Consider the following 22551-nt stretch of genomic DNA (forward strand, 5'->3'; position numbering starts at 1 on the left):
GAAGTTTGCGCATCTGTTAATAACAGCGAAACACAAATGTTAACAGTATGTTAACAAGAGCTTAAAAGCTCCAATAAGAAAGGCGGCAGTTTTGAAGAAAGTAAAACTCTTTTTTGTGCTAGCACTTTGCTATCATTTATTTACGAAAAACTTTTAAATATATTTATATATACGTGGAGCTAAAATGATTTACTTAGTTGTGTAGCCTGGAAACAACCGTGTAAATGATATTTCGTAGTTATTGTATAAATTGGAACCCAAGAAAATAGTTTTGTTCTCATTTGGCAAAATATGCGGATCCATTTCCGCTCTTTCATAATTTAGTTGCGTTCTTTCTAATAGTACAAACGCTTAAGTACATACATTTAATGGTTGATCACCGATCAAATAACCACATACTGCAAATAAAATTAGATTTTCTTATTTAAAATTCACACGCATTCTAGGACTAATCTTCTTGGAATATATAAATATATATGTATAGGTGTGTATATTGTAGTTATTCGTTTAGAATAGTGGATAAGTTATAGAGCTGTAGATGCCTGCATTATCCTATTGGAATACTTGTCGTGATGACCTCACAGAGCGGCTGTTGCGGCATATTCAATATGCATGCTATATTCTTCTTATTAGACTTTCTTGATATATGTATGTGAAAATTATTGTAGCTAAGATTGGGATTGTTCTTGAGTTTCAACAGAATGTGATGAAAATAAGCGTTTCGTAACTTGTCATTTGGAATCGGTCGTCCCTTGTACTCATCACTTTATGCGATTAAGTATTCGAAACCGGAACTGGAGATCGAAGATCTATTCTAAGCTTGAAGTTTATATTAAAAATAAACAAGGTAAACATAAAAAATCTCGCTCACACTTTGTGTTAAATTCATCGAATATAAATTGTATCTCTTTTCTTATTCCCTGCCTTTTCCTCTATATTTTGGTATTTAGTTGGCTGCGTTCCCTTGCTCCTCATCATAGTTGGGGTTACTCAGGAATGGTATGGAGAAGTCTACCATATTTGGATAGACCAGAAACTTGTTTACAGCCTCGCACAGTTTGCTCTCAATGACATTGGTCACAATGGACCAATCGACGGATTTGTCGCCCACTTGGGGCTTGGTGGATATCCAAAGGCGAGGCGGTCCCCGGAAGCTAACCCACACTCGATCGGATGGTGGCGGTGGCACATTTAAAGTGCCGCGGGCCACCAAACCTTTGAGATCTACGCGCAGTGTGATATTCGCGTTCATGTTCTCCATGGCTCGTTGCACGTACGGCAGCTCGGTGGCGTATTGAAATAGATTAGAGGCGGCTATGCGGTCGACAATCTTAAAGATGCGACGCGCATTGCCGGGTGAGTTCTGAAAGAATCTGGAAAATAAGGTGAAAAGATATTAGAATTTTAATCACTAACGAAACCAGTAGTTGCAATATTTTCTATACTCACTCCGTTCCAGCCGCATTCTCTGGAGCATTTCCCGGCGGTGGGCTCTCGGATTCAGTGGATGAACCGCCCGAGCTCTCCGCATCACTGTCATAGATGACGTTTTCCGAATTTACCTCTGAAAGGCTGCGCGAATCCTGCGATTGCTCCGGCAGAATTGAGGTGGTGGGCACATTATCGGTGGCCATTGGTGACTTTGTCTTGCTGCGTATGCGCAGCAGATTAAGCTTTGTAGTAACTGTTATGTGTGCCAATCCCTCGTAGGTCACATCGGCATCAATCCACACGCCGCGTTCATCCAGCATCGGTTGGGAGACACGATGACATAGTAATGGGGACTCACCCAAGTATATGTTTGTGATGATAACCTCCTCCATGAAGCTGGGTAGCTTAATAGAGTTTAATTTCTTTTGCAAAACCTCCTTGAGCTTCTCGTGCAGCATGGCATCGTGTAGCCAGCTGTATAGGCATCGTCCCAGAAGCACATTAGCCCACACAATGCTGCCAGAAGGACCCAAGAACAACGACTGGTCAATGCCCTTCCACAGCTCATCTTCCTGACGTTTGGCACGACGAGACTGCAAATAGTTGATTGATTAGCTTTCTGCTTACTTAATTGACATCTTTTATATAATGAAAATTAAATAAAACCATAAAAACATACTTTTCTTGGCCGCCGATCAGTGGTACGCATTGTTCCAACGGAACTTCGGGTAACAGGAATAGTGCTCTGGTTACAAGCCTTCTACCAAAAGCCAATTAGAAATAACAAATAATAATACAAATAAATCAAAACTAAAAGACTAAAAAACAAAGGTAGCGAGCCAGTTACTTACCTGGTAAACGGCCATGAATCGAACGTAGTCTGGCGAATTCCTGGCCACATTGGCACTCATGATCATGCCATCGAAGGACTCATCCTTGGGTGTGTCGAGTAAGTCCTCTTCGGTGATATTCTCAAACTGCCCATCTGGAGTCTGCTGATCAGTTTCATCATTACCTTTCCCAGCCGAAATTTCATCTTCAGACTAAAACGGTATAGAATCAAACATAAGGAAAATATTCTTGAATTCCATTCGGGTTCGCTCACCTTGACGCCAGCCTTTCCCATTCCAGTGACCAGGAGCAAGGCCTGTCTAGCTGCCGCCGCCTGAAGATCAGAATCTTCCACGAAACGGGCCATTGGCACCTGGAGGTCCTGTTCGTGAACTAAGCCCTTGCTGGCGTTTGTGAAGCGTCGATACCAGTCTTCTTTTTCCCGATCACATCTCGAGAAGAGCAGTAAACGCACCTCATCGCCACAGGGCACGGTAATGTCGTTGAGCTCCTTGTCCGGATTAACCGTGTTCCGCAGTTGCTGTAACTGTGGACAATAATAAAATTTAACAAGCTGCGATTTAAATCAATCGTATAGGATAAACTCACATCTGCCTGCATAACCGTGCCCGCAAAATCCACTAGTTTCTCCTCCTCTCCTCCGGGTGGTGTAGTTCCCGATGAGGACGCAGCTTTAGCTTCTTTGGCATCCGTTTTAACCGTTGGCTCTGACTGGCTTTCCACGGAGCTCTGCTCATCGGGCATATCCCTGTTACTCTTGATGATCAGTTGTATAGGATACTTGCGATTAAAGAAACTGAAGGGAACAATAAATACTATGAGTAACGCAAACTATAAATTAGTGCCAAAGCACTTACCGCTTATTGGCGAGACCCAAAGGCAGCAATTCTATCCGGCAGTCTCGGAGATCATAAGAACGATGATCCGTGAACAGGATCTTGTGACGATCAATTGGCGGCTCATTCCACATGCGCCGCTTAGGGATCCGGGCGTTCGTGCCCGACATCTTTAGGATACTTCCATCCAATCGCACATAAACCGCTCTTGTGAGACTAAAGGAGAACGTGTTGGGGTCATAGCTGTTGATCTCATTCATCCAGCCCGCATATGTTTTGATCGTCTTGTGCTCCTCCACGGCAGGAATCTCGCAAATCGGCATGAATTTGTAATTGGGAATGGCAAAGGCCACTCGTTCCGGATGCGTGGTCAGCATAAAGTCCTCGAACAAAGCTCTCAGATGACCACCACAACAGTCCATTACCGTGAAGAACAAGAGGGTGGCGAAGACTCCTCGCAGAAAATCGGGTACTGGCAGAATCATCAGCAAGATCAGTAAGACGGAAAGAAGCACTGGCAGGGCAAATGCCGTGGCGCCCTGATGCTTCTCTCGCCACTGGGAAACACTGAGCATGCTTAGGTTGGAGAAGAAGCTGATCCTGCTCCGGGTGTCCCGAACAGCTGATTCTTTTCCCACATATGAGTCGGCAAAAGCCAGCGTACTAACGCCCGGCGCCACAGGAAGGGTTAGACTGGCTCGAGAATCGGCATCAGCTCCAGCGTCGGTCACCTCTTCCGCTCGCTTATTAGCGACATCCTTTGAGTGATCGATCTGCACTGCAGTTGAAGGAATCATATCCTCGAGCACCTCCACGCCAGACTCGATCTCCACGTCCTTGCGGGCCAGCAGGATGCCGCGTTTCTTCACCTTGCCACTCGCGATCGCAATCTCCGCCTGCTGGCTGGTGGAAGGCTCGCTGCCCGCCTCCACCACGTTGCGCCGCCGCAGAAAACCGGTGCGCACCGATGTTGCCGGCACTGTTGAACCACTGGGACTGACATCTTTTTTGTTCATGGCCGGTGCCGCTTGTTGTTTGGCCTTTACCTTGGATCGAATGTGGGCCAGGCCGCGTCGCAGACGAGATCGTTCCGAGTGGCCAGTGGCTGCCACTGCAGGCACGTCGCCACTGCCCAAGCTTATGCTATCGTGCTGCAGCAGCTCGGCCTCCACGTCCGAATCGGAGTTCTGTTTGTGCTCCAAGTCCAGGGGAAGCTCCTCACTAATGGATGTGTTCACGGTGAGGCACTCGGTGTCCGAGTCGGGATCGTTGCTCCAGCCTGTTGATGGTGGATCAGCCACTATAATAGGTATGGCTGCAGTTGGTGGCAGCTTCGAGGACTTGATCTCCTCGATGGTTTGTGTGACCTTGCCCTTGATTAGTCGCCAGGTGCCACCGCTAGAGCTGCTATCGCCAGCGGCGACAGCTCCGCCCACGGAGCTGCCTCCTCCACCTGCTGCACTGGCCGCCGACAATGTGGATATGATGCTTGGACCGCTGGACGTCGGTGATACACCTTCAATGCTGCCGGATCTGAAATTTTGAATTTGTTTTTGGTTATTTTATTGTAAGCTCTAGATAATTTCATTGTTTGCTTTGTCATTATTGACTAAATAAACGGAGACGTGCAAGTAAATGTTGCCCCAGAAAGTATGCTACGAATTTCAATCAATTTAAAAATAACACTTTCCTAAACTTCATCTTTCTTTTCCCAAATCTAAGCAGGATACAAAAAAACGGTGGCTTTGTATTATTCCAGAAAAAGTATTTTTATTTATTTGAATGAAGATATATGTTTTTTGTCATTTATGTTTTATTTACTTGTTTCATAACCTGCATTTTTGCCTCAGTGACTGAGAGTGTGTTTATGTGGGGTGTTTAGTGTTATTCCAATTTGGTTTTGTCGTATATAATCGCTTAAAAAACGACCTTGTTCTTGAATACATTTTGTTTATAATATAATCCTATATGTATACTTTCCTCTGTACGGAATTACATACTTGTATTAATTTATTTCATATTTGACTTGCTGGAATTATGTTTTGGTTTCTGTTTACTTCGTTATCCTTGTTCGTTTTCCTTTGAAATATTGCATTGCTGATATCTTGGTTTGCTATTACAGTTTTTTTGAGTTTATTATTATTTTGAAAAATCGCGAATGTCTCTAATATATGTTTTAGGCTTGGATTTCGTCATTGACTTCTATTCCTGTTTATTTTATTTTAGTACATACTTTTAATCTATGGTCTGTTTCGGTTTTTTTGTGTTTCGTAACATTTTTTAAAACATTTTTCCGGTAATTTAATTGAAAACGCTTCAATGTCTGGAGCAAAAACACGCAAGGAAATCGAAACTGTTTACAAATATTATGTTAAATCAGTTTTTTCCCTTCAGATTGATTTTTCGGGCTTTAGAAAACTACAAATATTTTTTATTGATTTTCCATTTTTTCAACTTTAATTTTGTAAAAATTAAAAAAATTACGTTTATTGAAAATTACTATAAAATATGGAATATTTCGCTAGTTTCTTGTTTTTATACGCTTCATAAAGATTACGTGTCATATATGTATATATATTTATTTGATTCACTATATAGTTTTCATATCTGCCAACTGGTTTTTGGTTTACTATTTATATGGTTTGTCTGTTATATTTCCACTTGTATAATGCTAAAAAATTATATGCCTTTGCTTGGTTTGTATTGGTTTTTTTTCTGAATATTTTGCTAAAAGGAATACATTAGTAAGGGCGCTCAATTTCAGTTTATTCGAAGTACTAAACATTATATATATGTACATATATATATAGACGTAAGTATATGTATAGGCGTATATGTCACTCTGTTTTCAGCGCACACGATCAAAGACAAATTAAAATGGAAGTGCTGGTGCCGTACACCAGCATTATAGGCTACAATTTTTCAGTATCAATTTGATGCTTTATAAAATTCATTAATTATGTTAAAAGGTACCGAATGTTGTTTTTAATATTCATTTATAACCTTGTTTTTTGCTGTTTTTAATCTATTTTTTACGGCGATCTAAGCTTTGATCCAATTAGCGTAAAATTGAAATTGTTTCCACATCGTTCTGGAGCTCAAGTGTTTGAGGCTAAAAAATTGTCTATTTAAAACGCGTTTGGTTTACTTTTTCGCTAGCTACAAAACCATATACTGTACAAAAATTGTGCTATGAAAATACTCAAAAAATAATCAAATTTCTCTCTCCACATTATCAGTTAAGTGCCGTCCAACCCGAAATGAAGAGTATTTTCGTCCTTAGTTGCCAATTTTATTTTAGAAGAGTTCTTTCTCACTAGCAAAATCAAAATGCGACTTAAATACGCATAATGCACTACGCACGGTTTGACTTAAGTGTATTTTTCTATATATTTTGTTTTATCTTTCGTTAGCAGTTACTTGAAGCATTTATTTGGGGTTCGTCAAAAATATTAACTTATGTTTTAAATTTATTGAATTGTACTACGTGTAAATTTCATATAATTATGCAATTCATTTCTTTTTTTGTTTGGTATAAAAAACACATATTGACCAATTTGCTGTTTAGATGTTCAGTTAACATATTTAAGTATGTATGTAATAAGTTCGAATTTCAATACTTTCCTTTTCAGAGTCTTTCTTATCGTTTAAGTATTTAATTGTATGTACTAACAGTTTTGTTTTTTTATTTATTTCTTGTTATATTTTTTTGTGGTTCAGCTAAGTTAAAAGTTTTATTTATTTACAATGTTATAAAAATTACATACAAGATATATATAAAAATAAATAAAACACAATTTACTTTATGTCCGTTTATTAATTTCAAAAACTTTTTTTCATTCATTTTCCATTTTTTTTGTATAAAGTGTATATATCAAATATTGTTTTTTGTCATATTTTTTTAAAAATATGTATACGTATAAAAAGAATAAACAAAGTATAAAAATGTCTCAACGGAGTTGGTTTTTTTTTTAAACTACCAGGAAACTACTAGCAACTACAAAAGATACAAAAATATATTTAAGAATTAGGCATACAAATTTTCATTGTCATTATCGGTATAACAACAGGATCCATATAAAAAAGTCAACATAAACATTTATCTATAACAAGATTCTCTATAAAACTAAAGCTGTCAATCCGACTTATATCCGTAATCCAAGCTCAGAAGTAGGATAACATAAATGTCTTTGCCTAATTTTTATGGAATACTCGGGGAACAAAATAAATTATGAAACAAAACAAAAGGATTAAGGATTGCTTATTGATATAAATATTTTTTAACACGCTACACAAGATTCCAGATTCCTACGTCGTTAGCAGGAAAAAACATTGAGCGGTTTTCCGTAAAGAATTCTCATCTCTATCAACTTTTTTGGTATAGTAAAATATTTGTTTGATAAGTTACTTCTTTATAGCACATTAAGTTCTTTTAACATTTTCATTGAGTTTTTGTTAAACAGGTAAAATATAAAGTATATGTTATATAAAAGTATAAAAATCTATAAAATATTAAATTTTACTACATTTAAAAAACACCATCATTACGCACAGTTATCGATAGCCATTGACCGATTGCCGTTTACCGCTAACCGATTTCCGTTTCCGTTCCGTGTTTGCTTTGTAACAGATTTTGCCTTTTTAAAGACTAGCATTTAATTACTTTGAAAGTTTTAGAACAACGCGTTTGCTTACATATTTGCACAAATTATTTAACACTACATAGAGCAGGCTGCTGTATTTGATATAATATTTAATTGGGCTTTTTGGTTTTCGTTTTGTGTAGAATCATTCGCTTTAAATACACGATATTTCGTTAAGTATTTAAAAGTAAAAAATTATAACCAAATCAAACGAACGCCTCGAGTCCTCTAATTAATTGGTTTTGCGGTTTAAAAAATATATATGTAGTATATATATATGATACATATTCATTAGTTCATTGTAATATAAAAATTCTAGAAAAATTGCTATAAACTTGTTTTTCTTTGAAAGTGCCACGCAATCAACTTGAGTTACAACTTTGCATGACTTGAATTTCGTTTTTGCTTTTTTTGTTGTCTTGTAAAGAAAGCGCGAGCAAAAATTTGCTAATAGATTTGACTATCATTTATTAATATATCATAGAAGTCCAAAGCGACTTGGCCTCTCACGTTTTTGGTTTATCAATTCGAATTAGATCTTTAGTACTTTTGCTTTTAGAATAGAAAAAATATCGTATTGTTTGCATGCACCGTAGCAAATTTTGTCTCGTCCCTTAACTCGTATAATTTACAAAATAATTTTGCTCGTTTTACATTTTGATAATTTTCCGTAAGTATTGCCCTAGGTATAGATAGATATTCCATTTGATTTTTATAGTTAGGATTCACGGGGAAGTAACCAAACGCGAACTTCAAGCCCTGTTCGCATGTCAAAAAACGCATGCCAATTAGTTGAAAGTTTGGGAACCATTGGGTTTTGGTAATATTTGACTACTTTGGTTATACGATTGCAATTATCTTGTATACGTTATGTTTGTACAGATACATATATATTTGGTATTTAATAATACGCTTGATTCGTTCACGAAATAGTATTGCACATAAGTTGTATATTTAAATTTTCTTTAGATGTTTTAGCATGTCTATTTATCTTTTCGTTTTTGGTTTTATTTTTGTATTCAGTTGTTCGGACTAAACTAACTTCTGAATAATCATAAGAGTAATAAAAAAAAGTTTATACAAAAGTTTCTATATAAAAAGTTGTCTAATACAAGTATTCATAGTGTTAATAGATGTATGTCGTATATAAAAATTACTTTTTACAATACAGATATATTTATATATTTGCAATAATATATACGTTCTTCTATATCTTCGGGAGGTGAGCCCGCTGTCCCTTAGTTAGCAACACGCCGTAAATTAAATAACAAAAACAATTGGTTAATAAATAAACAAAATATGACATTTCAGTGGAAAATCATAAATAAATCATAATACTGAACACAAGCAATTTGACTGTTTTTCTACATTTTAGTTATAATTATATGTATATTTTTATTATTATTTTTTTTTTTCATTAAGCCAAATGGCAACAAATGCAAACAGACTTTCAGTGTAAATGTGTTGTTGTTGTCTGTGTACGTGTGAGTGTAGACTAGATTAAAATTAAAAATGAGCCAACGATATTAGGAAAGAAAATCCTTTCGCAGAGTGTGGGGCTTCAACTCATTAATTAGTGTGATTTCTATGTGCCAGCAAAACACAAAACAGAGTCGTGTGAAAATCGTAGTGAAAGCCAACTATTGGCAGGAGTGGTAACAAGTTAAGAATCGTTTAGTAAGTGTATAAGCTTTGTACGATTTTCACATACTCTAATTATATAAGTGTTATATAAGTTAAATAAGCAGGAATAAGTAGCATGTAACGGGGAAGCATTTGCCACATATTGGCGATGCTTGGTTTTGTGTGTTTTATAAGCTTTGTACGATTTTTACATACAATAATTATATAAGTGTTTGAAAAGCAAGAATTAGTAGCCTGTAATGTAATATGGAACAATCGCATATATTGCACAGATAATATATACGATTCTTCAGTGGGAATGCTAAAAGACCGTGTTATGTAAGGTTTAAACAAAAGTAAATAGGGATTATAACAATATTAGTTTTTTGATCCCCATTAACTGTATGCAGATATGATATGATTAAGCGATCTCTTACTCAGACACCAATTGTGTCGTAAGAAATAGCTAGCATACAAATGTCAGACATTTTGCATATTGTCTTTTCTAAAGTCTTTTGTAAGAATTTTATAAATTGATCTAATTTCGGAAAGGGCTAATACAAAAACCGATGTAGTTTTGATTTTGTCACAATTTAGGAACTTAAGGACAGCCCCTGCACACTCAAGCAAAAAGCCTTTCGAGAGAGGGTGAGCAGCTTCACTAATAATTTTAGGACTAGCCTCGATTGGCATACAAGATGGCTACTAAGTTATCTAGTTACAAAAAGATTATAATATATGTAAACGGCCTTTTGCGAGGAAATTGGCTGACTACGTGGGCTCCTTTTTTTGTTTTGTGAGATTAAATAACATATTAGCAATCATAAATGTTGCTAAAAATATAAAGTACACAAAAATACTGTGCAGGCATTAAACGCAAAATCAAAACTAAAATTTCGGTTACGCAAATGTAAAACTATCAAGCGCGAAACAAAAAAAAAAAACTGATTGCCGAATAAATAAGAACTAAAAACTATGTTGCTTTCTGTAGGCTTTCGTTTCTCGCCTCTAAAACTGTAGACTCTGGTGGCTATTCAAGGGACACCTTTGTCCAGCTCCCGTTGTATTGCACCTTGCCCTTCGGAATGGGTGATTCCTCCGGGCAGTTGTCTTTTGCATATGAGAGTAGTATCCGACTGTTGTGTGTGAGTGTGAGTGAGTGTAGGTGGTGCGTGTGTTGTCGCTAATGGTTATCTACTAGATTCTTCGCCTTCGATCTGCATCTCCGCCAGTGGCATCTACTGCTGCCACTCCCGCTCCTTCTGCACCTCCTCCCGATCCTGATGATTCTGTTATGATTCTGGGCACTGCCAGCGCTGCGTTCAACAACCGGTGTCGTTGCTCCCTCTGTTGGCGTCTCTCGTCGTGCAGCGCGGCCTACCAGCGCCGCCGTTAACACCAGCGAAAAGGGACCGCACGCGGCCGGTCGGCTCCCTCCTTGACCAGCGGCTTGTGGTATTCGCGTCCAGGTCGCGAATGGATGACGGCCCAGCAGTGTTCGCAATAGTACTGCAGACAGGTGACATTGGCGCAAAAGAAGGGCGCAAACTTGCCACCACAACGCTGACCTTCGCACTCGTCGCACATCTGATCGTCCAGAACATAGGGCTTGACCTCCACCCGCTTGTCTATATCGCCATGCTGCAGCTGCACAAATCTGGCCGAGATGGCCGCTATGTAGCTCTGCTGATTCGAAAAGGCCACACGTCCAGCGCCCTTTGGATACTTTAATTCCGGATCGGTGTCAATTCCAGCATAGCATACTCCACCGTACAATCTATCCATGATCATCGCCAGTTCGAAGGCCTTCAGAGGACGTGGCACGCCGCCCACGAACACCGTTTTGCGCGGGTCCAGTGACATGGTAGCATCAAGCACATAGTCCGCATCGGCCAGGCGCCAAGGACGAATCTGCACTGCCTTATCCTTGATCGTCGGCGAAGAAACGCATAGATACAGCTTGTCCTCATCCGTGATGCACGAGTCAATCAGCTGCTGCACACTGCTCTCGTCCTGGAACAGCAGGAAGGCATATCCCTTGGGCGGGAAATACGACTTGGATTCCGCCTTGTGTGGCCAATCGACGACCAATGGCCCAAAGCGCCGGAACGAAGTGGTAATCTCATCCTCATCGATGTCCGGTGGCAGACCGCCAACGAATACCTTCCGGGAGAAGCGAGCCGTGCCATCACCGACGTTTCCTCCATTTCCGCCCTGGATGGGTGAGTGCGGCGAGTGTGGAGAGAGCCTCGATGGCGAACCCATCTTGAGGGCATTCAGGTAGACGGATGGATCATTTCCACTGGCTGCTATGGCCATGGCATCGGCTTCGCTCAGATGCTTTGGACCGCCCATCACGCGCATCCTGTCCTGCATTAAAGACATGCTGTTGCTGCCATCGCCACCACCATTTCCACCCATCGACATGTTGCGCATATACTCGCACAGTGAGTTATCCATGCCGCCACCGTGGTGCATTTGTCCATTGGACGTCATCATGTTGCCATAGCTGTTGCCCAAATAGGGCGCATCTCCGCCACCAGTTGCTCCGGCTGAGACCATGCCACTAGATCCGCCACCACCACCGTTTCCAATCGAAAGTGTCGGTATATTCATGTGCCCGCTACCCATGCCGTCCATGTGCATATTGCCATAGATAGCTGTCGGCGAGTTTCCCTTGATGGGGAAGGATATGCTGCGACGGTACTTGGGCGACACGCCCATCTGGGGAGGAATGGGCGAGATGCCGCCGCTGCTGCAGCCCGCCTGAGAGCCATTGTACGGCGATCCTCCGCCTCCTCCGCCCGGCGACGAGGGGCTATGCGATCCTCCGCCCTCCCGCAGCTGCTGCTGCTGCTGGTGATGATGGTGCAGGGCACTCAGATTCGGCGACAGTTGCTGTTGGTGCTGCTGGAGCTGCTGCTGATGTTGATGTTGCTGGTGTTGCTGATGCTGTTGCTGTTGCTGTTGCTGGTGGAGCTGGGGCGGCTTGTTGAGATTGAGATTCGGCAGGCCACCGCAACTGCAGGAAGAAGGGACAACAAGATGAAGAGGCTTTTACAACATTGGCAATTTTAGTGGATGATTTTTGGATTTTGGACTGATATTGTGATTCTGATTGATTCAGGTCTGTATAGTTTTTGCATTATGAAAAAGGAGCAATTTGTTCAAGGATTTGCTTCGGATTCGGATTCGGATTTGGTTCGGTTCGGTTTAGTGTTTAGGTGTAGGCTTAACCCATTGCCGCCCGGCGTTCGAAAATTAAAAGTATTGTAAACGAAAACAGTGAAAAACTGAAAATATTACGGTATATGCGTAATCGACGCGGAACTTACATGAAATTAACAAATTTGTTATACATTTTTACGGACACTCACATTCACACACAAAATTTTGGGTATTGCTTTATCGAAACGTTAACTAGAAATGACTTATGTGGACATCAGACAAGCTACTATACTAGAATACATTATTCTCAAAGCCTACTGCTATGAAGCCTGCTTGACAAGAAATGCAATGATATATTGTAAAATATTTTATTTTCAAATGGAGAGCTAAATCTTTTATATTCAAAATTGAAAATTTTTCTGTTTAAATTCCTAAACCATCCGAACTATCCTATCCTATCTTCTCATATCATAAATTGCTCCTTTTTAATTCAACTTTATGCTCGACGTTGCATTGGTATTATTTGTTATATATATAATTTTCCCGATTTTTGTTGTTGTTGTTGGCGGTTGTGGTGTAGGATTACTGTTGCTGTGGTAAATGGTGTGGGTGGCATTTGGTGGTGGTGGTGGTGGTGGAACGAGTTTTGTCTTGGTGGTTTTCTTTTTTTTTTTCTTTTTGTGGTGGCTTGGTTCTTTGGCGACACATCCAATCAAAATGAAAATTTCATGTTACTCTGGCGCTTTGTGGTTTATTTTTGTTTGTTTTTGGCGAAGGTTTAGCATATTATCTTTTTGAAAGAGGCGCAGTTATATAGGCACAGCAGTTGAGTATATTTTTGGATTAGTTAGTTCGGTTTTAGCACTGTGCCCGCGAACGATCGATTGCTTTATATACATATGTATGTATTCTTTTTGATTTTGATGATTTTCAATACGAAAGGGAAAATATCCAACACTTAGCACAACAAACGTTTCGAGGCAGTCAACAATTTGCCCAGAGAAACAAACGAAAACCGAAAAAAGGACAATCATCGTCTAGAAAAAAGTAACAACAGAAAGCCAACCAAAAATAGTCGCGCGGCACAGTGGGCGGCAAGGGGTTAATACGAGGTAACGAGTACACATGTCCGCTAATAGAAAACTAAACTATGTGTATAGTTCAAATGTGTATCAATTCGTTACGTTTATGTTTGTTGTTGTTGCTGCTGCTGCTGCTGCTGGTGCCGTCGCATACTGTTGGCCAATACTTGTGTGTTAAAGTGTGTGAGTGTTGATGCTTTGACACGTTCATGCTAATTGATTGGGCCAAGTGCAGTGCTTGCCCAACTGTAAGGCCACCGAGACATGAAATTGCATGGAAATTTTTAATTTAAAACGTCGCCGACGAGACAACTTGCGTTGCTGGGGGCCTGCGGTGTCTCTGGTGGGTGGGGAGTTGGGTATGGGGAAAATGTGAGGGGCGGTGAAATGGGTGGCTTAAGGTGGCATCCCAAGCCCCATGTTGCTGCTGCTGTTGCAGTTGATGATGATGCTGCTGCTGCTGATGACGATGATGAAATGTGTGTATAACAAACATGTAGAAACGTGTACAAGTGTAAATAGATAAAAAAGCGGCAACAACATGGAAAGGCGGTGGGTGGTTGCGTGGGAGGCTAACTGGATAGATGGTGGTGGTGGTGGTGGTGTGAAGCTGAATGATAAGGGCACGCGTAACAAGAGCAATGGAAAGGCAAAAGCAACGACAACTAGTCAGCAGCGCCAACATCGAAACGAGAGGTTTGGGTACGATGATAACGGCACCAGGCAGTGCTGAAAAATGCAATTATAAAATGCAATTAGCCCCCGGAAACTTAATTAAAAAGGCAACGGAAATGAATGAATACAGTGTGCTGCGAAAGCGAGGCGACACAAAATAGTCAACTCTGATTGATGGCCAAATTGAAAATCGGACAGCCAAATGCTCTTCAAGACCGCCAATAGACGCTATAGACGTGTTTGCATACGATATCAGCTCACGGAAATCAATAAAGCGAATCAGGCAAGCGCAATGACGTCAAACGTTTGAAGGTGGCAATAGCTTCTTCTCAGGTAGCAAAATCCCAGCTAGACTTGCCTTTTTCAATATTTAAAAGCGAGCGAGCGAGGGAAATGGTGAAAAAGCAGCATGAAAAAGCAAATGGAAATGGAGAGCAGACAGAAACAGAGAACTTGAGCGGAACGTTGGTGACGTTGATGTCCCGTTGACGACAAACCCACCCGCCACAAACCACCGCCCACTGGGCCAGACGGGGCGGCACTTGAGCTGAAAGTTGCAGACGGGCAGAGGATACAAAAAAAAAAAAATAAGGAAAAAGGTACACACGTATATATGTTGCATGTTGCAAGGCAGCATAAACAAAGCGCACCCACCACCGCTGCTGATTCAGATCCTTTAGCTAGTGCACTCCACAGATGCTCCAAACAACAACAACAACAACAGCAGGAGCAGTAGGAACAACAAATGCAGTTGTGCAGTGACAAAAGCAACAAAAGCGTAGACCGACGGACGGGCAAGTTTACGGCCATTGGCACACGCCGGCTGCAGCCGAAGTGCATTAAAAATGCACGAATGGTGCAGGATATACATATGTATGTATATGTATATGTGTGTATACATATATATATATGCGCGCATAAACAAAATCAAAGTCACAAAACTGCAGCCAAGTAATTTGTTGTAGGGTCAACGGTCAACGAACTTGGGGCCAAAAAAAAAACTTTTTCAAGGAAAGTCGATTTCAGCAAAATAAAGTAATCCCAAGACCATTTTAAAATGTCGCAACTTAAAAGCGGGTTTCACATCTATTCCAGATAACAAAATCCCAGGAGATTTGTAGTTTACAAACCGGAAATTTTAGAAAATAAAACCATATCACAGGACAAAGATTGTTGTGCGCAAATTTAAAGTTTCCACACGAGCAAAGATTTCATTTCAAGGGGGTTTGAAATTAAAACATCCTTATAGATACAACTAACTCGTAGGATTGGCTATCGAATGCATGCATTTCCGGTGTTTTTTGTGGGTGAAACTATGGATATATATTGTGTGGGATATATGTATTAGCTCGCATGACGCATATGTAGCAACAACAACAACAACATTAGTGTTACGACGGTTCCTTGTTAACTACACACTTGGACACACATCATCCGCCCAGGAAAGTGTTATACAATTTCGGCACTCACCTTTTTCGATTGAAGAAACCACCGGCTTGCATGAAATTATTGCGCAGACTAACTTCGTCGTTCTATCGTTCAGATAATCATCCACATCGTCATCATTGCAGTTGGGGGGCATCGTCATTAGCAGAGATGAAACGAAAAGAACATTTTGCAATAGTGAGTAATAATGCCAAATGAATTTTGCAATCGCCAGCGGCACATCTGTTGCAAATTTTGGCAAGTGTTCTGCGCTTGCAGCAAAAGTCACATACTTATGCCGCCCCGAAACCACCGAAATAGCCACACGCGACGTTCGCGGCGAAGCCAACGCATCCGTACCCGTTGTATCTGAATCTGAATACGAATCCCAAATCGGACAGCCAAAAAGTGAAACTATTTGTGGCCGTACACAGAAATCAAAAGATAAGTGTTCCACTAATTTGGCCAGGCGAATGCTAATTGGCGACCGACGACGATCAGCGAACGAACGCGGCGCGTTCTGTACAATTTATGTTTAATTGCGACAAATGAATATGAATCATAGTTTGTGGCGGCCTGTTTCGATAAAAGATAAGGGGGTTCAGGGAGGGCGAACGGTGCGGAAAGTAAACAAAGTATCGGGTTCACTGCCAACAGCTCTAGATTAGACACTTTCCATGCATTCCCGTTGGATTTTATACAGCCACATAAAGAGGCTTTGAAGTATACAAAGAATACACCTAGAATTCTTTTCCTCATCAAATTTCTATAATACTGAAATCATTTTGTATTTAAGTACTTTATTTTTATGCTATTTAAGCTGGTTATTTTTAGTTGTGACTATACCAACACGTCTAACCTATTAAAGCTGACTCCCAACGAAACTAATAATAATTGCCGTGCTGCGTAAATTATAGATAATATCTATCGTATTTCTTGGATAGCATTTCACTATTGCTGCACTTTCTACTTACGCCGAAGAGGGACGCGGATCCGCCTTGCATCTGTGGCTGCGATGGACTGCTGGAGAGGGAGTCACAGTTGCCCACGACCAATCCCAGCCCGTTGTTCTTCATCCCGAGCAGATTCGATGTGGGCGAGGCATCTCCGCCGCCACTCGCTCCTCCACTGGGACTGTGCTTGCTCTGATGGAAGGACTGCAGGATGTCGTCTAGGGACTCCTCGTTGGCATTAAATCGCACCGAGATCGGGGTGCTGCTGCCCAGGCCAGGTGGCGATTTTGGGGCACCGGATAGAATGCCACCCACTGCAGTTCCCGACGATGTGGGCGATGTGGCTGCGGATGCGGACGCAGAAGTCGAGCCGGACAGGTTGCTGTTGCTGCCACTGGCACTGCTGGTGGCACTGTTGGCTGTTGAACAGAAAATACGGGTTAAGTTGTCAGCAATCGAATTTATAGGAAGGGGTCATCTTGGGAATGTTTAACTTGCTCATTTAAAATAATTTTGAGTGTCTAATCATTTGGATCCAAAAGCGAAATTGTTATCAATACAGACAATTAATTATATTATAATACAATATAATCAAACTTTATACAATTAGACAACAACTTGTAATCATTTGACATTTGGAAAAGATTAATTTGCAAACGTGAGAACTCAAAACGGGCATTGATTTATTTATCTTCACATTAAGTCAACTGTGTGACGCCAAGGGGTTTCCACTTGAGCAGGTTAAATTCCCCAGAGATCTCTGGGTGCGGACACTTACCCTTTGGTAACTTGAGCGAGTCCATGGTGCCCGCACCAACACTTTCTACAGCTGCACTTGGGCGGCTCCGCTGCGCCTCAGTTCCGCTGCTGCCCTAGATGCCCTTCATGGGAAATGGGAAAATGTGAAAATTGGAGCACGTGGAAATTGGAATCGTTGTGGAGCCGCGCAATAGGAATCCGAGTGTCCCAAACATCAATCAGCGGCACATGAAAAGATAGTGAAGTAGAAAGACGAAACGTTAGGCGGGTATATAGGTAGGTTGCTAGACAGGCGATATGTTGATCATATTTTGGCCTGAACACTTGCTGTTTTCGAAATGTCAACGTCATGCGTGTGTTGTTGGGGGGAAACGAGCCCCTCCACCTCCTCCACACGCCCACTTTTTGCCGCGCAACACCCCCTTTCTTATTTGCCATCGCAGCACTAGAGCCGCACGTAATTGCGTTTAAAAATAAATAAATCGTACGGGGAAAAGGCGAAAAAGCAGCAGTGGCAGCAACAACAAAGCGGCAGCAATAGCTATTTGACATTAATTTTTATTTTCCTATTTTTAAAACCCTTAATACATTTTCGCCAGTGACCGTTTGGCCGATCTTCGCCAGCTCATCAGAAAATCATTTCGAAGAAAATTTATTTTCGCAGAACATTCGACCATTCAACGATGAAAGGAAAATAAAGAAGAACATATCAGATAAGAAAAGTTAAGTTTCAGAGAGCTTGGTTACAAAGTGGGTGAATAAGTTTTACTTCATTATGCTAACATTATATTGTATATTAAAAGACTGTACTATATTTAACTAAATAAGCCTATATCCTATATCCGGACAATATACATATCCCATTGAACTTTAAAATCTAAATTGGCTTGATCTTTTAGAAACTGGCGGTTTGCACAGAGCACATTGGTAATTGCGTTTCGATGTGACTGAGCTATTTTTATGGCCAACAAAAAATTCACTATCTATTCACGTTCTTTAATCGGGCTAACAACGAAAAGCCAAAGATAAAATGGGTCACAAAATGTGCAATGCGTGTTGTGGGAAAAAGTGAAACAAAAAGAAACAATGGAACCGAACAGCAATCAATCATATTATTGATAAAAGCAAACTTGGCAAGCGACGGGCCAAAAATAACAAATAAACAAGTGCTATTCTAAACTTTTGCCTTTCGTATTTTGTGCATGAGTAATAAAAGTGTGTAGATATGGCCTGATAATGGGGTAGCGAGTTCTAAATTGGTAGCGCTAGTCAAGTGAAAACCCCCGCCTGGTGGGGGGATTACAATTGATCGCTTTTCCAATTACAAAAGCCACCCCCGGAGGCAAACGATTTTCAGAGCCCGCTGTTCCCGATGTCGGTCAAATATGCTACCCGTTTTGCATATAATACGCACAGCATATAGAAACACTGAAAGAAATGGGTGCAACTTTGCTATGTTTAGTTTCTCAAAATATGCCCTTAAAATCAAAATTAAACTATAAAAATGTGTCCAAATTATTTTATAAATAATTAAATAAAATATTTTAATAATAACTAAAAAAGAAATGTTCAAAAATACTTGAAAAAACTGTTTTTGAACAAAGTATTGCCTACTTAAAGGAGCATTTACATATGATATGTATTGGTTTCTTCTTAATCTTCTTACTTTTTAAGTCCGAAAACAAGATATGCAAAGTATCTGAAAATTTCGAAGAGTGCACTAAACTATCCAATTTCTAAAGCTTTTCGTCTGTCCCTGGACACGCACTTCATTTTGGGCTGAGCGACCGGAAAACGTCTATTGTTCTGAAAATGGGGGGAGATGGGCAGACAGAGGCTCTTAATTAGTTAAATGCAGAGAGACAGCGAAATCGCTGTGCCAATGAAATGGCTCAGTCGGGCATGAAAAACCGACCGCAGGTGCCCCACACTTTTCCAGTTTTTGAAACTGGGCTGGGGATGTAGCCAAAAGGGAAATAAAACTGGCATAATCAATACACAATTTTGCCCTACAAACGAGACGAGAGCGACCCCCAAAAAATAGCCGAAGATGGAACGACGACGACGAAGTACAGCAATAACAACAACAAAGACAGTAACGCCCCCATGGAGCACACACACCACGAAACACTCACTCACACACAGGCAAACACACGCACACTTCAAAAGTAAACAAGTGTAATGTGCCGCCAAAAGCACAGACTGCTTGGCTCAGTCTCAAAAAGAGCGGCGGCTTAGGATTGGGGCATTTTAGGGGTACTTTCTCAAGTTTCACAGCTTCTCCTACAAAAGATTCTTGGCAGTAGTTAAAGAGTTCCTTTGATCTAGATCAGATTTATGTTTTGTATCTTTGGAATTGTTTATAACTTTTAGTTAGTTTTGAATTTAATATTTCTGTAATGTATTGTTATTGCATCGCTTTCATAATATTTAGTTTTTCAATTCAATCTTTTCTAAAAATATTGCAATAATGCATTCTTAGTAGAAAAACCTACCCATACTTTTTAAAACCTTTTTCGGTGAAATGAAAATGTATCTGACTAGGGTGTGCAGCAGTGAATATAAAATCATAACTCGTATTTTGTGAAAATGCTTTAAAGTGATACGAAGAAACCCATTAAAAAACTACCCCTGAATGTGGCCAAGTGTTAATTTAAAAAACCAGTTATTCTACCTGCCACCCCCAAAAATTCGAGACTTTGTTTACCAACTCGAGAGCTCAGAAACCGAGAAACTTGAAAAAGTAGAAGAGCCGCTCATCTTCAACTGAAATGCAATTGTATCTTTGTATCTCTATCTGTATCTATGAGTGTGTGGGCAAACAAATTTGGTTGAAAGACTCTTGGCAAATGAAGTTTGTTTTTGTTTGTCATGCTGCTGCTGTTTTTTATTCTCCCCTTTTTGGTTTGGCCCACACCCACCCCCTGGAAATATTATGCTTTGTGTGCACTTATATTATCACGTCTGCAATTAGAGCCAAAGTAACTGGGCCAAGTTGCAGCTTTCAGCCAGCTTTTCTCGCGCTTGCTTCACGGGGTTGGAGATTTTTTAGGGGTTTATTGCGGCGTTTGCTTTGCTCCACCGATTCGTTGCCGTATTTGCCAGTTGCCCCAGTTCCAATTGGTTACGTACACACTCTCTCACACACACACACACTCGCACGCACACTCACTTAATATACACACGCGCTGACGGTAGATAATGTCAGCCCTGGATAAAAACTGGGGCAAATAAGTCCGAATTTTAAATAGGATTTTTGACAGGTGCACTGAATAGCGGATAACTAACCTTTTGCTGCGTTATTCAATTTTTTTTTTTTTTGTGTTATGTCGAATGCCGAGAGCGCACGAAGGTGGAAACACGACGAAAACTTTCAGGTGCAAGTTTTTCCTGCGCCAGTGTGCGTGTTACATTTCCGGGGGTGCACACTCACACAAACGCACAGCCTGTGACGTAGGAAAATTCCTTTGCACTCGATTCTCTCTTTCCGTACAACGGTAACTATTTTTAACACAGCACTAATAAGCGATACGCACTGGTAATTTTTGGTTATAAAACGATTTTAACTATTTACACTTTTGACTAATTTACGCTATTTAGTTGCATTTAATTTTCAAATTTGAGAAGAGCGCCCTCGCGTGTTGTTCTTTTACAGATTTTCCCGAGCTGCGGTCCCTTCCGCTCGTCAGCAACGACTGTGATACCAAAAGTTTTCACTGCTGCCCGCTTTTCCGCGAAGCTGCCACTCGCCCGAAGACGCACGACGAAAAATCAATCATTCTCGCTTGTTTTGCTTTCGTGCGGTGCACTGTAGGCTTAATGGTACCTTTTTGTGGCCAAAATTAATAACTTCAAAACGGAGAGATATTCGGTGACACCAGCCCATATCTTTTATAATACCAAAAATTCTGGGCGTGGCACCGCCCCTTATATTAAATTAACTAGTTTTTGTATAGGGATTTCTTTAATTTCGTATGCTTTTTCGCAGTTGTAGGTAAACTAGATGGAACTCAGTTTTTGTTTCAGCTAATACACCTAAAAGCGCTATTTATAACACTCAATTACAGAAAAATATCTTTTTGTTCACAAAAAGGTACGATTCAGCCTATAGTGCGGTGTTTCGAACCCCCTTCGCCATTACAACCCATTCAACGAGGCAATCGATATATCGATAACTTTACATGTCACTCGTAATTGGCTAGAAAAATAAATAATGCTCCCAATTGTTGTAACAATTAAGCTAAGCACTGCAATTATGCGTAATTCAGCCCGTTAGAAAATTACATAAAGCGCTATGTTATCTGGCAACGCCACAGCTGTTTTCTTAGCGAGAAAACAACAACAAAGACTGGCCAAAAAGAGCACACACACTAGCGAATTACATAAATCTGCATTACTTACAATAACAAAACAGCTCCAACGATCCAAATCCAAATTTGTTTATATCCGCGTTCTTTTGGCAGCAGCACACACGCACACAACCACCGACATTCAACGACACACGCGCTGCGAATTTGTTATTGTCTTATTGTATTTTCCGCTTTCCGTTGCGTTTCGCGTTTGGCCAAATCTTTCAAATAATTGCACAAAAACACCGACGAACAACATGCGAAACCACAAAATATACGTGTACGCTGTGTCTTGCTCGCGTATTAAATATTCTACAAAAATATGTTCATGTTTTTGTTTTTTCCCGTGTGTGATATTTTCTACAAATTTTTCTACCGAGAGAACGAAAGCTAATAAGACAAGCACACGGACGAGACTCAGAATTTGATCGAAATTCGTCGCCTGCTACACGGCGAAGCTTATTATTTCAGAATAGACGTATTGTTTAAATTTTTACTTAATGGAAATAATGGAAACTATTAACAAAATAGTTTAATCTTTCACTGATATGCCCTTATTACTACAGCGATATACCGCAAGCAAAATTATCGATAGACCACAAACAGCTGATACGTTAGTGTTGGGCAACTTCGCTGGTTATTAAGCGGGCTTTTTGAAATCTTTATGTATGTTCTACTTTATTCTTACTCATACTCCTAAAATTTCACACTCAAAGACTGTGATTGGGTAAATCCCAAATTCTTCTCATGGGAGT

At 40.4% G+C, this 22551-nt stretch overlaps 1 protein-coding gene across 6 annotated transcripts; it reads right to left on the reverse strand.

Moving 5' to 3' along the window:
- Positions 1-116: 116 nt before the first annotated feature.
- LOC6737355 (translational regulator orb2) lies at positions 117-22416 on the reverse strand. Of its 6 annotated transcripts, XR_006541794.1 has the most exons (12): positions 21849-22416; positions 17467-17569; positions 16710-17107; positions 15781-15842; positions 3141-4652; positions 2872-3079; positions 2537-2809; positions 2283-2474; positions 2111-2191; positions 1450-2024; positions 872-1373; positions 117-809 (listed from the first exon to the last, which is right to left on the reverse strand). XR_006541794.1 is itself a non-coding variant. In XM_016169915.3 (11 exons), exons 2-11 carry the CDS (start codon positions 17489-17491, stop codon positions 947-949), a joined length of 3753 nt encoding a protein of 1250 aa, XP_016031097.1. In that variant the 5' UTR covers positions 17492-17569; positions 21849-22416; the 3' UTR covers positions 811-946. The 6 variants fall into 6 exon arrangements, 5 of the variants coding, with proteins under 5 accessions (XP_016031097.1, XP_016031095.1, XP_016031093.1 ...); XM_016169915.3 differs by lacking the exon at positions 117-809 and having other exon boundaries at positions 811-1373; XM_016169913.3 differs by lacking the exons at positions 117-809; positions 21849-22416 and adding an exon at positions 20736-21166 and having other exon boundaries at positions 811-1373.
- Positions 22417-22551: the final 135 nt, after the last annotated feature.

Source organism: Drosophila simulans, chromosome 3L, assembly GCF_016746395.2.
Source record: "Drosophila simulans strain w501 chromosome 3L, Prin_Dsim_3.1, whole genome shotgun sequence".
Lineage (NCBI taxonomy): Eukaryota > Metazoa > Arthropoda > Insecta > Diptera > Drosophilidae > Drosophila > Drosophila simulans.